The sequence below is a fragment of the Madurella fahalii genome (genome assembly GCF_045866475.1).
Source record: "Madurella fahalii IFM 68171 DNA, scaffold_1, whole genome shotgun sequence".
In the NCBI taxonomy this organism is placed as follows: Eukaryota; Fungi; Ascomycota; class Sordariomycetes; order Sordariales; genus Madurella; species Madurella fahalii.
The window spans coordinates 6,152,729-6,168,561 of NW_027263971.1; the positions used below are offsets into that span (position 1 = coordinate 6,152,729).

At 55.4% G+C, this 15,833-nt stretch overlaps 5 protein-coding genes across 5 annotated transcripts; 2 read left to right on the top strand and 3 right to left on the bottom strand.

The window, feature by feature from the left end:
• Nucleotides 1-771: 771 nt before the first annotated feature.
• MFIFM68171_01873 (Trans-aconitate 2-methyltransferase (Fragment)) lies at nucleotides 772-1,899 on the bottom strand (the record flags this gene model as incomplete). The annotated part of the gene is made up of 5 exons (XM_071057295.1): nucleotides 772-1,351; nucleotides 1,411-1,515; nucleotides 1,566-1,607; nucleotides 1,666-1,764; nucleotides 1,823-1,899. The coding sequence occupies 5 exons, from the start codon at nucleotides 1,897-1,899 to the stop codon at nucleotides 772-774; spliced, it is 903 nt and encodes a 300-aa protein (XP_070913396.1).
• Nucleotides 1,900-5,528: 3,629 nt separating this feature from the next.
• Nucleotides 5,529-6,000, top strand: COX16 (Cytochrome oxidase assembly; the record flags this gene model as incomplete). Its single annotated transcript, XM_071057296.1, has 2 exons — nucleotides 5,529-5,795; nucleotides 5,920-6,000. The coding sequence occupies 2 exons, from the start codon at nucleotides 5,529-5,531 to the stop codon at nucleotides 5,998-6,000; spliced, it is 348 nt and encodes a 115-aa protein (XP_070913397.1).
• Nucleotides 6,001-8,644: 2,644 nt separating this feature from the next.
• MFIFM68171_01875 (uncharacterized protein) lies at nucleotides 8,645-9,379 on the top strand (the record flags this gene model as incomplete). Its single annotated transcript, XM_071057297.1, has 1 exon — nucleotides 8,645-9,379. The coding sequence occupies one exon, from the start codon at nucleotides 8,645-8,647 to the stop codon at nucleotides 9,377-9,379; it is 735 nt and encodes a 244-aa protein (XP_070913398.1).
• A 2,433-nt stretch (nucleotides 9,380-11,812) lies between these two features.
• MFIFM68171_01876 (Xaa-Pro dipeptide hydrolase) lies at nucleotides 11,813-13,296 on the bottom strand (the record flags this gene model as incomplete). The annotated part of the gene is made up of 2 exons (XM_071057298.1): nucleotides 11,813-12,983; nucleotides 13,058-13,296. The coding sequence occupies 2 exons, from the start codon at nucleotides 13,294-13,296 to the stop codon at nucleotides 11,813-11,815; spliced, it is 1,410 nt and encodes a 469-aa protein (XP_070913399.1).
• Nucleotides 13,297-15,102: 1,806 nt separating this feature from the next.
• Nucleotides 15,103-15,645, bottom strand: MFIFM68171_01877 (uncharacterized protein; the record flags this gene model as incomplete). The annotated part of the gene is made up of 4 exons (XM_071057299.1): nucleotides 15,103-15,219; nucleotides 15,285-15,353; nucleotides 15,412-15,449; nucleotides 15,510-15,645. The coding sequence occupies 4 exons, from the start codon at nucleotides 15,643-15,645 to the stop codon at nucleotides 15,103-15,105; spliced, it is 360 nt and encodes a 119-aa protein (XP_070913400.1).
• Between the last annotated feature and the right edge of the window lie 188 nt (nucleotides 15,646-15,833).

Here is a 15,833-nt window from a genome sequence, read left to right on the forward strand (position 1 = left end):
TGGGTACTGATTATTTGGGGGGGAGCCGGGGGAATGCGGGGGCGAGGTTTGTTGCTGGGTATCATGCCCAATCAGAAATCAGCTGATGAATGAAATAGGAAGGTGGGGCGAACCTTGTTTGAGGAGAGTTCCAAGGGCGGTCTACACGTAGATGCAGACAGGAACACGCTGCAAGACATCGTACGGTAGCAATTGAAACCAAGGTTCTTGGGGTCACTCCAGTTGGCCAAAATATCATGGGGCGTGTGGCAGGAAATTGACCGGTGTTGTGTTGGCACAGTCGGTTCGATGATTGAACGTGGACTCACGGCCCCGTTAACCGGCCCAGAGTACTCCCTGTTCTTTTTTTGCGTAGTGTCCTGACAGCGACTGCCCCTCGACATCGGTTTGGATCGGAGCGGCTTCATGGAGGACTGCTCATTATGAGCCTAATCCCATAATTGACTTCACACGGCAATCCATATCAGTGAGGAATAGATGGCTGTCAGCGTCCTCTGTGCATCGCTCTTCATACATTCTAGTCTCTGATGCTCAACTAGCTATGCGTTTCGGTCTTTCCCTCCCTCACACTAGCTGTTCAGCCACGTAACTGTACGAGTCCTTCCCGCATCCGGCAGAACACCGTCGTAAATAGCACAAGCCCATCCATTATCGGAAGCCGGTCCGTCCATCACCATAGTTGACTCTCCAGGGAACGGCTTCCGTCCCCATGCTGTAACGCTGTCGATGGGTTAGCTGGCGTCCAAGCCTCTGGGATTTTGATTGAGCTTACTATTTGACATCAATGTTGCTTGCCTCCGATACGAGTTTGTCACTCAAGTCTGCGATGCGCGTGCTGATTTTTTCGCGGGGTATCCCTTCCATATGCCACTTCCGTAGAAGGAAGCATTTGACCTCATCCAGGACACTGTCCAGGCATTCCTCCAGCGGTATCGTCTCCCATTCCTCACAGACATCCAGGAAGCCAGCTGCTATCATATCATTCGTGTACCCGCCAGGAGTGACGACAAACGAGCAGCCGACCATACCCCCAAGCTCCTGTGCCTGACGAGCCACAAAATCCCAAGACTCGGTTTTCCCGGCTTTGCTTGTATAGTGAAACGGCCTATCGCACAGCTCAACAAAGCCGCCAGCAGCCAGACAGTCGAAGGCATTTTGGAGTAGTCCGACGCGGTCGTTGACATTTCCCAGGAGCTTATGGCCGTAGATCAGGTCAAAGGAACCCCGTCTTCTATTCCACTCCAAGTTGCAGTTGTCGAACTCGAAGCGGCAATTCGGCTGTGCGGCAAACTGGACGGGCGCAATGTCTATTCCAACGACGTCGGCCGATTCATGAACGAGAGCAACTTGACTAGTGGTACCAAACCTTTGTCAGTTCTGATCGCGGCAAGAAGCAAATCTTCAACATACTCTGCCCAGTAGCCGAACAGAGCCTTCAGATCTAGCACCGAGGTCGGCTCGCTGACTGGGGCGCGGTACAGGCAGAACCCCCTCCGAGACTCCTGGGTGACGAGACTGCGGATGGATTGTCAGACTTGTCCTTGCATGGTGCGCAGTCATCTTACTCTGTCTCGCTCCAGACTCGAAACTCCTCGTCAACAGCGCACCTGTCAAATGATCAGTACGTTGGTGGTGCCAATTTCATCGGAATGCGCTCCAGAGTACCAGCTCCAGCCACCGCGCTCCGGATTTGGAAAAAGCCTTCCACAGATCTCGAGATAGTCTTCGGCGTCAGCTGGCAGAGAGGTAGTGTCGCTGCTGGGACTAGCAAGTCGTTAGCGTATATTTGCAAGGGCACCTGCTGATCTCGGGGCGAGCTCACGCGTCGGGTTCGGACACAACACTCGTGCCGTCCTCAGGCACTATTACTATGCCGGCACCGTCCGAGATTAGTGGCATATTTTCAGAGCTCAAGAAGTCGGTCGTCTCCGAGATGGAGACTTTGTCAAGCATCTCAGACATCTCTTTGCCTTGTACACAGGGACCCTGGAAGGCAACTAACTGCATCAGACCGCACAACGAGGGTGATGTGAAAACCAATTGCAGACGCAGAGTTGGCAGGGCAAAGCAGTTGCCTTTCGATCCATCAGGTCAATAACAGGCTTGAAGAAGGATAACCCGGCTCGGAAACATACAGGGGTGTGGGCTGCAGTGGGGTGTGTGGCAACAGCAGTTCATGGCCAGGCCCGAAACCATACCGGGGGGGATGACAGCGGTATAAGTTATAGCGAGGCTTGGCGACAGACGCAGGGGAGGAGAATGCCAGTGGACCTGTTCCGCAAAGGCGCCGAAATTATTAGTTGATCTCAGTCCATCGCATTCGGTGGCCGAGAGCCATTCGGAACTCTCCCCAGTTCCGGGCTAGGGTCAGTTGCAGCCAGAGGGTCACAGAGCATTAGACCCTCATTGACCACCCACTCCCCCCATTTACCTCCGCGTCGATCAGTTTGCCTCCGTCATCATGTCCGTTAGCGTTTGATCCCTGTCCTCGATATATACGTTCTACTTCCGTTACGCTTCAGCCGAAACGTTTACCCCAACAAGCCTTAGAATCCTCGTACATGCGGCAAAAGCATGCCACGCCAACGATGCTGCGAACAACAGAAAGCCCCAGTCACATGTTTCTTGGTGCTCCCGCCCTCGAACCTTTGTGTCCCTGAAGTTAGCCATGTTCGATCCGGAGAGAGTCTCGGCCGTTTCGTTTTTCTATATCTCCGACGCAGAGAGTGTCGATCTTGCCGGACGTGAAACTATTCATTGTTTTCCTGTCGGTCGTGAACAGACAGACGCCCACGGTTTCAACTAAACGAGTAGACCTCTGATTCTAGTTCATTGCTAACGTTCAAAGAATCAGAGCTACATAGAAGCAGGAGATACTGCTCTATGGCCGCGGGCTGGAGGTACTGATACCTACCTCCCGTATCGTCCACCACTCTGCACTTCGCCCTCCCTGGTTTGAGCTGTTGAGATCCGTGCCATCATTCCAGTCCGCACTGCACGCCATAACCGCCCTTGTCACCACATGTCGGCAAGATGCCTCCCATGCTCCCACCAACTGCAGATTTTGCGGCAGTACTGTGCGGATAGGAAGCAGAGTGCTATTATATGAGTTCATTTCCCCTCGCAACCTCTTAAATTACCGAAGTCTTGTTCGCTTTATGACAGTAATGCTGTGACGCAGAGCGGAAGATGAGTGATGATGAGGCGCCACACGTTACTGTGACCAGACATCCAATCCATATTGATCACTCGGAACAAGTAGGAAGTTCTATTAGCAGTGCTTCAGCTCTCTCCAACAGACTACTTGTAAGTCTCTCATCAACGCCTTCACTAGGGCCTTGATACCGCAAAGGAACTCGACAGCCCCAGACTGGTGGCGCCAAGGATAGCGTCTCGTTTATCGAGCCGGGCTTGCTGCAGAATCACGGTTTGACAAGCAACACCTAACAAAGCGAAGACGTGCGGACTAACCCCACCCCTGAGTGGATCGATCTTCTGATCCATACCTTGAGGCTGTTGGCAGAGCCTCATGTGGAGCAGCATCCCAGTATCCAGCAACTTGCGTTGGGGCAGCCACACTGAAGTCTTCTACTATGGGCACTCTTTCACTGAATGAAGAAGACCTTGGGACGGGGGGTGGATTTGGTGGACATTTTCCGGGTCGCCATAGGAGAAGAACAGTATAAGAACGGTGAAATAGATAGCTACTGAAGCTCTCCTCTTAACATTTATTGCACCGGCACTAATTGATCTGGAAAATGGCGCTATCATGATCCCTTGGAAAATGAGAACGACAATGAGTGACGGTGTTGGGATGCTCGGGCAGGGGCGTAGCGAAGACAACGGGCTTTTGAGATCTCCCTTCTAGGCGGAGCCCAGAAAGCAACGCTCCATCAAATCATCGCGTGGACGTTCAGCTGTCCCCCGCTTTTCCAACATCCTTGGTGTTTCGTTTTCTTTTCTTTTTCTTTTTTTTTTTTTTCTTTGGCTTTTTTCTTGGCGGTGATAAATTTACGAGCCTCTCCCTGAGAGCTACCTTGCAGGAGGAGACGGCATCTATCATTGCCAAACCTTACCGTCCAATGCTAGCAATGGGAAAATGATGATGATAGCTGGATACTTCCATGGCCCAGTGCATATAAAACGTTACGTTGCTAGTACCTAAGTACCTGGGTCCACGGTAGCCTCATTCAAGTTCGCCTTGCCAGCGCCGGGCGCAAATGTTCAAAAGGTGCTAACATCATGACAGTTATCCCATCCACTCGAACATGGCAACTAGTTCCAGTCTGTTTGGCATTGGCTTGCTCGATCTGACAGGAATGCAGGATACGTGGCGAGGCCGGGTAGGCTTGAGAGAACCTTTGTATTGGTTCTCTGTCGTTGGTGCACTGTCCCCAGAGGAGAAGAGATGAACTGGGATTAATGTGTAACTGGCGATGGTCACCGGCTAGACAGCAACCTTCCCGGTAATTTTGTGGAGTACCCAGATCATGCTCCAGCCCCGAAGCATGCACACGGTTTGGTCAAAGGAGGCTTTCATTGCTTGCTGAGGAGCCTCTGGACGACAATTTTCCGCAGCCGCAGATCTCATGCCATTTGTACACTGGGAAATAACTCGACAATCTCGCTTCCAAGGTTGCCCGGGATCTTACGGCATCCAACTGTGAAGCTTACTGCTCCTGCTGAGACCTTGCGTATCTCCGGGATCAGGCTGTGGAACTCGAGGTGACTAACAACTAGGAAACCGACAATCCGGGGAAGACGGAGGACGTCGAGCAACTCGAGGCCCCATCTCTCAATGTCAACGTCAGTAGCTGCGGGAAGTTGTGGATCGTTATCCCTCAATGCAACCAGAAGCTTAGTAGCGAAGGCTTCGGATACCGGGGGAGGGACGTGTTTTCTAGGAACAAGCGACATGTTATCGGTATATCAAAAACGGGAGTCTATCCCTTCACTGGGGGTGCTTGATGGAGAATTGGTTTCGGTATCACTCATTCTTTCAGTTGCCTGTGATTCCGTCTTGGTCTTTGCTGCCAACGAGTTCCAAGGTAAGTTTGAAATGCCGGGTTCTTTTCTGCCGCCTGCCAGGTGGCCTGAGGCAACATGGAACCTCCAGAACTGCCTGTTTCTTTAATACCCTGAGCAATGACTATGACTACCCAAGGTCAAGCACACAAGAGGTTGGAATCGAGTTGTCGAGCGGGTTAAAACAGAGAAAGTTATTCTAATTTCAGACTGAGGGTATATTTCATAATATTTATATACTGCGTTACGGTACCTAATGTTGTTGGTGTGACAGCCTGCTCTGGGGAGTTGTGTAAGTGAGCCCTAACCCTGGATGTAAAATCGGCCCCCACCCCTGCTTCTGGGGCTCGGCTCCGGAAGCCTCCGATGTCCCAATTCCCGTCCCGAAGCTTTCTTCTCTTCCCTTGAATCCACTCTGAACGATCTTCTCCAACCGAACCGCTCTTGCCGACAGAAATCCAGCATCGCACCACTCCTAAGAAGGGGACTCCGAAACTAACAAAATGGCAGTCTTCCAGAGCCGCAAATTCCGCTCATCGGCCGAGTCAAGCAAGTTCGGCGTGCGCTACCGCGCGGCAATGGCCAAGCACCCATTTCTGTTGTTTGGCCTGCCCTTTATTAGTGTCATCGTGGCGGCCTCCTTTGTTCTCACGCCCGCGACGGCAATCCGGTACGAACGACACGACAGGAAGGTACGGCAAATGACGCGCGAGGAGGAGCTGGGCGTGGGTAAAGGGGGGAGGAAGGTGGATATTCGAGAGGAGTACTATGTAAGTCTGGTCTTTTCTCCGGGGTCTTTGGCGATGGAGGTGGGACGTGATTTGTGAGATGGGGTTCTTTTATATATTCTAATATCATTGGGGGGCGTGTTTTTGTTGACCCGTGATGCTGCAGAGACTTGCTGCGAAAGACCTCGATAATTGGGAACAAAAGAGAGTCAAGCGGTTGCCAGGGGAGAGCGATGGCGTGTTGTGAGCAACGGGTCGGCGCAAGAAGAGAAGGAAGGCGATCCTGGGCAGTGGTTCACCGAGGCCCCGATCCACCATCGGACTTGAGCTCCATGGTTGTGATTACGTCGCCATCCTCTCGACTGCTGCCAATTGGCGCGCACACATCCGGATGAGCTGACCAGTCCCTCGACACATACCGGGGCCCCGGGCCGTTCTCGTACAACACCGAGTCGACATGGCCGAAGGAAGTCAGCTCTGTCAGAGTCGATGATCACGCGGCATCCCCGGGCCTCGAACCCCGGTTCGGATTATATCAGCATCTGTCACCAACGCAGATCTTGGGGCATTTGGAGGACACATGTGCAAGGCTCTCGTTGATGTAACACTCCTTCCGGTACCGTTGAGACGACCTTGGGCATGACAGGAGATCAAAGCGGGGTTGTCATCGGGTGGCTGAGTGCTCAACTGTCTATAAACCAAGACGAAATCTTCTGTTATCCCTGGCCCTATGATCCCGTATTCTGTGGGTCGCTCTTATCCTGGAGGGCTATGGCCGAGAAATGTTGGCCTGGGGACGGCGATGGATCGAGCGCATGCCGGCTGCAGTCTCTCTGATGACTCGGACGATAGGGTTGGGAGATGGCATATGGAATACTGGGGAACTCACTTGACTGTAGGAGCAGCTTAAATGTCGCACATTACATCACTTGTTACCACGCTTTGGTGTTTGCCAGCGTGCCGACAAAACATCATAGCGCGCGAAAAATCCAATTCGAGATGCAGATCCCTAGGTGTTTCAGAAGCTTTGACGATGCATCAATGTAGTCAGCTCGGCAAGCCGTGGAGATCTGCGCAAAAAGCCCGGCATTCCCTAATCAAGCGCAAAACGGTATTCGGCTGCAAGTCGAATTTTGTTAGGAACCAGCCCGACCTTTTAGTGGCAAGAACGGTCAGGGCGAGCTGGCAGTGCGCCATGCGACCCATCTGTATCCGCTGCGACAGTTGTCGCAAACATGCCATGGTCATGCGACGCTTGCGGACTTGCGACACTTGGTTCAGAATTGTATTCGTGTCGGCAACGGAGTTGGTTTGAATGCGTCCGAGAGCTGCGGTTTGGACTATTAGACGAAGAGAATCGGGATCACACGTTTCTGGCAACATCGAGTTGGGATCGTGGAACTTGACGGATGCCGCCGATCTCTGAGAAACTTCGATGACGGGTGATCGATGACGGGCCTTTTCTTCGATCACTGAGCAGAGGAATGCCGCCACAGAACATCGCAGGCTGGATGGTGGTGGGGCCTCGTTTCTTGCGGCCATGTTTCGCCCCGAATGATGGCCCGCCAAGAACCGAGATTCTTGCCAAGCTACCCAACCGGACGCAGGTTCGCACAGATAGCTCGCTAGTGATGGGCGGATCGACCACACTGCTGGAACAGACGGCAGTTTGCTTCTGGGCCCGGTGGCTGACTCCCAATCTGGCGCCTACCAATCATGGGACGCAGCGTCAACTCCCGGGAAGGGAGCTTGCAAAGGTCCCATGAGCGGCCATCCACGCCATCGGGGCTTGCGACGACAGCCGGGAGTTTGGACTGGCGGTGAGGAGCAAACAATCCCATCATAGTGGCCGCCTTTTTTTTTTTTTTTTTTTTACTATCTCGATCCCGCGCCTCGCGATCTGCCTGGCCCGACCGTTGGCAGAGACCCTTCCAGTGGATTTTCTCCAGGTGTGGCCCACTTTTTCAAGTGCCCGTTATCATTCACAACAGATCAAGCAGGCTGCGGGCCTCCACACTTGGCCTTGCATGGTGGGGGCGAATCGTTTGTCGCACAACCGGGTCCAGGCTCGGAACGTGCACGACGCTGAAAAGCCCATGCCCTACGGCTACATAGCCGCCCAGCGCCGATTGCGCCGGGGGAGTGATGTCGATGCGGAACCTCGATGACGTAAGAGTCTTCATCCGGACAACTCGGGTTCCTGAAACCGATGGCATTGAGGATGGCTGCAATTGCTGGCTCTGGTACTCAGTCGTTGATTTCTGCGGATACGATCCCTTTTTCGCAAATGGGATTTCCGGTCCTTCGCGTTGGCAACCTGTCAAGCTCCAGTTGGTGCGAGAGCGAGTGCTCCTCGTGTTTGTTTGACAGCTGAGCTTGCTGAGGTGGCCTTGCTCCACAACACTGCCCGTCTTCGCTCTTCGGGCGGAGTGGGGCCTGGGGTGTCCCCGCTGCATGGCAGAGGATGGTGTGCATGCGAAAACAGAGCGGTTGCATGGAGCTGGCCTGCCCTGGTTAAGCCACGCCCCAATAGTCCACCCAGCCCGAATTTCTGCTGCTTTCCCATCCGGGCCTTGCGTGGGGCTGCAAGGTACAGTACCACACCCTTCGTCATGGACGGTCGATCGTCGGCATTGGCCTGGGCTGGGCTCTCTGCCCCGAGTTTCCCGTCCGGGTATGTCCTGCACATTACAAAGAGGGCAGGATGCTTAAATACCTCGCCCTGCCCCATGCCCGTCCAAGTTGGCCCTGCCCAGACAGCGGTTCTTCACAGTTCCAGCCACAACTGGCGATGCTCGGGTCCAGCCCCAACTGAGAAGGGTCTACAACCAACTGGGCTTTTGTCCCCCAATACTTGATAAGAAACGGCTATCGACTCCCCCCAAGCGGTGATGTTGTGCGGCATCTACCCTCCTTCCCACGACCAGCAGCAGAACCGGTTCCTCCGCAACCTCCGGAGCCACAAGAGCTCGAAGCATCACAACTCCTGCATGGGAACCATGGACCACTATAGAAAGCCAAGCGACGCCAGCAGCTCGTCCTCGCTGGACTCGCGCCCATCCACAAGCGGCAGGGCTGACATGTCGGTCGACTGGGACCCGCTACGGCTCCACCCACCTATGGCCCAGGGCTCTGCACCGCAGCTCCCAGACGCTCTACTAGGAGACGGCACCAGCACCATCAGCAGCAAGCGGCCTTCGCAGCCGCGCGGACTGCGACAGGCACGTTCCTCGCACGCCCTCGGTCGCAACCAACTTATGCAGCACCATTGCGACTCGTCCGATACGGTCATCTACGGCGGCTTTGACTTTGGCTTCAACGCTAAGCCGACACAGTCCAGCTCGTTGAGCAGGAGGCGGGACCCCTCCCCGACGCCCAGCAACGCGAGCACCATCAGCAGCAGCTGCAGCATCCTCAGCGGGACTGAGGACTCGCCCTTGGAAGGCCTGGCCCCGGCCCCGGCCTGGCCCCACCCGCACCACCAACGGCTCCACCATGGCCGGGCCGTGGGTCCGCACGACGAGGCTGAGCACTTCCTCCGCCGGGGCGGGTGGAAGAGGCGAGGTATTGTGTTTGCCGACAGCAGCGCCCTGCTGGCCGGGGAGGACGAGACGTGGGAGATCTGATTACGTCTTGCTTGTGCCGGGTGTTTCAGCAAAGCGTGCTGTTGCTGTTTGTACCAATTTTGTGTTATAGGACAATCGGGCGGGTGGGCGAGCGAGCATTTGCATGAGGGCGGGCGTTGGGTTTCCACTCTATGGAGTTTCGGGTCACGGGTTGGTCTGGTACGGGACAGTGTCCGGCGACATGTCACGGGCGCATTTCTCCGGCGTCACGGTTAGGATACCCCGTGGCGATTATGATACCACTTTCGCGTTTGCTTCTACACATTAGGCATACTAAGTACCGAGGTTTTTTGTTAGCTTCGCAGCTGCGGCACTGGCGAAACATCTAATCTCAACTAAAGTTTACTGTCTTTCCCCGGAGCATCTGTGAATCGGTCTGGCCCTCAAGCTAAACTCGGTGAAACAATTCAAGGTTTGCTAACAGTCGGCCAGTGAAGGCTCGCTCGATCCCGCTCGGTGAGACTCGTCGGTGGGGAATAGGTCGCCTTCCTAAGACAACTGGGAGATAAAGACCCAGATTTGGTCCAGCGCTGGTACCGTAGTGTACAGTGGGCAAAGCTCAGTAATCGCCCCAGGGCCACACACCGTCCGATCTTCCAAGTCAGTCCATTCTTATCTTCTCGGAGCATCCCGCCCGAACTATATTGAAGGACCCCTCCTGTGTCAGGAAACAACCGCACAACCGTCAGCTCTGAGTCGCGAAGCGCGGGAACCTCCGCGCAAGGCTCATTTCGAAAAAACCAAATGCTGTTGCTCCAAACAGTTCGTTTCTTCTTCGCAGGTCAACCGGGCGCGTTACAACTTCAGGACCCTCGGGGATCACCCCGCTCAGCACGGTTAATGTCCTGCAGGTCTGCATCAAGTTAGTCTTGTCTTCCTTCCCCTCAGCTCGTCACGTCACACCAGCGACCGGCCATGAGCCCTCTTTGTCACCAGCGTTCCATGCAATTGTCGGTCACGCGTGGCAAAAAGGTACAGTACCAGCCTGGTGCATGGGAAATTGCATCCGGCCCAGCTGACAGGTTTTTTGTCTTAGTCTCCTTTCCCTGTCAGGAAGATCGTGTTCCGGGAATACGAATCCAGGCCGTTGTTTAATGATACCTTGTCATTCGCGCCCTTGGGGATGGGACGGTTCGCCCGGTCGCGCAGAGGAGAAGTCAGACTTCAGCATATTGCGATTCTGCATGCAGCATTCAGCGCTCACCCGGCTGCCCCCAATTGACCAGTGCCGTCGGTAGAGAAAAAGGGCCAGCCGGTATATCCATCAGCTCTCGTCCATTCATTCATCGCGGCACTCTTGGACGAACCAGCCGGACCCCAAAATCCAATTCAGCTCCATCCAGCTCATCTCAGTTTTCCCAATTCTTCCCGGTTTTTGCGCCCTTAAGCCCGATTAGTTCCTGTTCACACCCTTTCGAAGTGGCCCCCCGCACCTTGGCTGAACACCGCACAGGTATCTGTGGCCCGTACGATTGACGACCGAGACATCCGGGACCCCGAGAATGGTTGAACGGCGGCACAAACGAACCGAACAGGGTGTGAATAAGGCAACGCCGGTGGTCAAATGACCAATAATCCCTCCTGGCAACCATGACACGATGCGGACATGGCAAAGCTAAACCTGTTCCTGTCTACCCCTCCCCAGGATGCAGGTACATGTACACACACTTGCTGCACCCTACGCAATTCATGACACTAGCCGAGCAAACACGCCATTGCCAGACTTCTGAACCAAAAACCCCTCTCCGAGCGCATTACGCCACCAATCACCAATTTTACGATAAGTACGGAGGCTGTGGCCAAGAGAGAAATGAATTCTCCAGATACACTGTATTTACTGCTTAGTCCCGCTAATCACTAACAAAAATGTCATAGCAGTCAGCCGTAGGTAAGTTAGTAGAATGGCCCCGTGGGAGGCGCTGTATTCCGATGCAAACCCGAGAATTAGCGGATGCTAATACAGCGCAACTGAGCGGGTACGTAGCCGTTAGTACGGCTCAGATAATGGACATGATAGGAAGAGGCCGGAAATTCGAGAGTTGGAATTACCGTTCGGTACGTTAGCAGCGCGTGAGTCCCAGCTCGTGAAGAAAACAGAAAGAAAATATCAGGGGAAATTTCGGTTATGATGCTCGTCTACGTTGCGTGGTTGTGCTAACAGATCGGAAAGTATGTTGGGAGCCTCGGAGTGCGTATTGTTCGTGCCGGATGACTAGTTTGGGCTCGCTGGTTTAAGTTATTTTCTAAGAAGGCAACAGCACCTTCTATGGTTTCTAGCGCCTGTCTGGCCCGCCGTCTTTTCTCTTCGGATAAGACCGAAGTGTAATAAGCAGGATACTCTGCGGTGACTTTGCGGCTGGAGCAACTCTCCAACCCATGTAAGCGGTCTTAGAGACCAACCAGATACTCCTTGGCGAAACAAGAAATTGCAGTTCAACTCGAACAACAACTAGCTCCTAGTACCGGACGGAAGCCGGTCGTCTGGTAACATGGCCCGTCCTCGCTCGGCCACTGCGGGACAGATATCATATCCACCGGCACCCCGTCCCGCTTCCACACCCGGCCATCCTTCATGACGAAGTTAACCTTCCGCAGCGCCTTTGCGTCCTCTCGCGGGTCCGTATCTAGCGCAACGATATCCGCCCGGTTCCCCTCTTCAAACCACCCAAATCTGAACCCGCACTGATCCTTGCCGCAGGCCTCCCACCCCCGGATGGTCCCCGCCACCAGAGCATCCTCCACCGGGATCCCCAGCTCAACCATGATCTCCATCTCCCTCGCATTCAGCCCATGGTTAAACGTCCCCGTGTCCCCTCCCGCAGCCAACAACACGCCGCAATCATGCGCCTTCTTCACCGCAGCCTTCTGCCTCCGAAAGAGGTCATCGGCAACCGTGATCTCGGCCGTCGCCAGCGTGGGCACCCACAGCGTCCCGCGCGCCCGCATCTCGGCAAACAGCGACTCCAGCAGCCCGTCCGAGTCTTCAAAGACGTGCTCGACCGTGTCCACCCCGGCCCTCACGGCCATCAGCGCCGCCCTCGTCTCGCCGGCGTGGGCCGCGACGGGGATCTCGGCGAGCCGCGCCTCGGCCACGATGGCGTCCATCTCGGCCTGCGAGTACAGGGGCACGGCCGGGTTCCGGCGGGCCGGCGGGAACAGGATGCGCACTCCCCCGCCCTCGGCGGATGGCCCGGCGACGTCCCGGGGCCAGCGCATGACCTTGCGGCGGTAGTCGGCGTAGAACTTGACGAGGTCGGCGCCGTCGCCGACGCGGCGGCGCACCGCGGCCCGCACGCCATCCACGCCGTCCGCGACGTCGGCCGCCCGCGGCGCCACCAGGCCCAGCCCGAGCTTGTTCTCGACGCGGATCTCGTACGACCCGCTCGACGCCAGCGCCTCGGTCGCCACGAACAGCCGCGGCCCCGCCGCCAGCCCCCGGTTGATGCAGTCGCGCAGGTTCGCGTCGGCGTTGCCCGCCCCCTCCGTCCCCAGGTCCCGGTACGTCGTGTACCCGGCCAGCAGCGCCGCGCGCGCGTGGTTGGCCGCCCGGATCGTCCGCTCCACCACCGACTCGTCCCGCATCTGCTCGGTGCCGGAGCGCTCGCTGCGTGCTGGTTAGAAAAAGGAGTGGTGCGTGGTGTTGGGGGAGGCGGGAGGTAAAGGGAGCTAAAAACGTACGAGTAGGCGTGGAGAAAGATGTGCGTGTGGCTGTCTACGAACCCGGGCAGGACGACTTTACCCCGGAGGTCAATGTCCCCTGGACGGAGGAGGCCGTTGTCGGAGGAGCGGGTGAAGACGCGGGCGATGGAGCCGGTGACGGGGTCGATTTCGATCGAGGTGTTTTTGAGCCAGGCTTTTTGCCTTGGGTCGAAGAGGAGCGAGGTGTGGACGGTGAAGGTTTTGGATGGGGATGGCATGTTGACTTCAGGCCCGGATGGTGGGGATGGGGTGGTGGATGGAGTGCTCGCGCCAGATGGTGAATCGGGGGTCGGAATGTTCGACGCCATGGTGCTGTCGTGATGGTTGCTCACGGCGTCCGTATCGGATAATTGGAAGGAGAGGTGGACAGTTGTCATGTTGTTTTGGAGTTGGCCGATCAGCGGACTACTTAAGTCACTGCCTCCGGACACAGACAACCGATGACGTTGACGTTGGGCTTCTTGGACTGACTTAATTACCAGAAGCTATCTATTGCCATAATGTGAGGCAGCAGTCGTCTGGTTATAGACCGAGTAAAAAGGGGCCGTGACGCGGTGTCCCTCGTGCCCAAATGCGACTCTGGCGTTTGCGCACCTTGATGGCCAGCGCACCAAGATCTCGCAGCGGAGCGACACCGTCAATCTCTCCTGCCGTGTATCGAACAACAGAGGGCCTTAATACGCTTACTAAGCCCTTTCGGCACAAAAACAAAAGTGAGAGCCACTTCTTATCGATGAGATTCTTGGGGTCTCCTAGCGGAATGGGCGCAACAACCGCTGGTTTCCTTGACGAAATTCCAGCAACGAGCTGCCCCTCTATCCTTCAGCACCGCGTCTCTGTTTCCAACGTGCAGGCGCTTCAACCGAACCCGACCAGTCTCCACCTCTTCCTGCCCGAGCATATCGGCAGCGGACAACCCCGGGAGCCATCAAGCTGGTGTAATGGCTTGGGCTTGACCTTGGCAGCGGACTCGGCACGGATGCCAGCGGCTCACAACTGGCGAGCCACGCGCATGCGCTCCAACCGGACCCATCAAACTCTTTACCGCCGAACGTCACGATACACACGTCGGCCTGGCACCCAAAGTCGGAGGGGCGTTTCTTCTCGTGCCCTCCCGTCTACCCCAAAAGATATGCCAACGCACATAAGGGGCGCCAGCTATACATGCCCACAAATTTGCCGTAGCACCCGCCCGCCGCGATGCTACCGGACCACGGAGGCTTTTGTTAGTGTTATCCAGGACGACCTCATAGATAAAACCGGTGTAGTAATCAAGGCCCCTCACAAGCAAGAGGTCGAAGGAGACCTTGTCGATGACGTCCATGGCCTCAGGTAGGATACGAGCAGCTTCATGTCGGTGACACCCTCTACTAGGCTCTGGTTTGCGCTCAGCTCGGTGTCCGATTCGAGGTATTCGAGCACCTCACGCCGGTAGAACTTTAGCGGTCTGGGAACGCTTAATGTGCCGGACATCGCTGGCTCGTGGAGAGCTAGCGCGCAAATGGTCCCATTAAGTCATATCGCATGGAGCACGGCTCTCCGACCTGGTTCTCGAAGCCGTAGATCAGGCGGGATTTTCCGCTACATTTTCAGGACAGTGTGCTTCGCAGTTCAAAGACCGGGATTTCTAGAGGAACGCCGCCGTGGCGCTCGATAAGGTTACTGGTCCGTTTGCTAGTGACTTGTTAACGGATTCCGGACAGCCGGGGGGGACCGATAAGAAGATATGGTAGCGTGGAGCAGTTCCGCCTAACCCAATTCCGGTGTCTCTTCGGCGCCTTCAATCGGTCGCCATATTTTCTGTATAGAGCTGAGTGGAACAGAAGAGATCCTTTGTTGATGACGTAAAGTAAGGTGGAGGATCAGAGATGATTTGTGTGTAAGTTTGGTGTTTAGGGAGGAGGAGGAGGAGTGGAAATGCGACTCCACGCCGGATCTCGCTTCCAACACCAGCGCCAATCGTCGGCTAAGCGCCGAGTCATATACATGATTGATGCGTTCTGAATTCCGTTCAAAACTTCCATTTACAGCTTCTTCCCTGTCAGGTTCTGTCCCTTCTTCTTCATAATCTCGTCTTCCTCGGCTTGGATCTCGGCATCGACCTGAGCGCCTCGCGAGGGTTCATTTCCGTGCGCTTTGGCCTGTAGATTTGGTCAGCCAACCTCGTGGCCCTGATTTCTTTGCTCCAGATGTTAAAGTAACTTACTGGGAGCGTGGGGTCTTTTTTGTGCAATGACGTCTCTACGGATTCCGAGGTTTGTTGAGTCGATGACTTCTATTCGGCGCTGATGTCAGTCAACTGGAGTGGCTGGTCGAGGAAGAGCTATGCGCACCTCGGCTGCTGCCCGGTTGGAGAGTGATCTCTGGTCCTCTTGAGTGGCTTATTAGCATGCCTCGGGTGAGACGAAGTGAGGAATGGACCATTACGCACTGGAATCGTTCTGGAGGTGCGAGTTGGCGGTCCCTTCCTGGTACCGGGTACCCGATCCCATCTCCGAAATCTTGGGGTTCCGCTGGTTGCCGGCCTCGTAAACCTGGCGGTTTCCGACGTTCGAGTTGCCTGACATTGTGGGATTCTCTCAATGACGGGGTCGTTGATGATGATCGGAAAGGGCGAGAGAATATCCCAGGGGACATCACGGCCATATATGCCAGGCCGGAATGGAGTGCCTACGTCATAGCAGTACCGCAGGCCTGGATCCTGGAACAACATTTCCGCGCGTGCTTCGCTGAGGTCGGGTGGTTCCATTCCTAT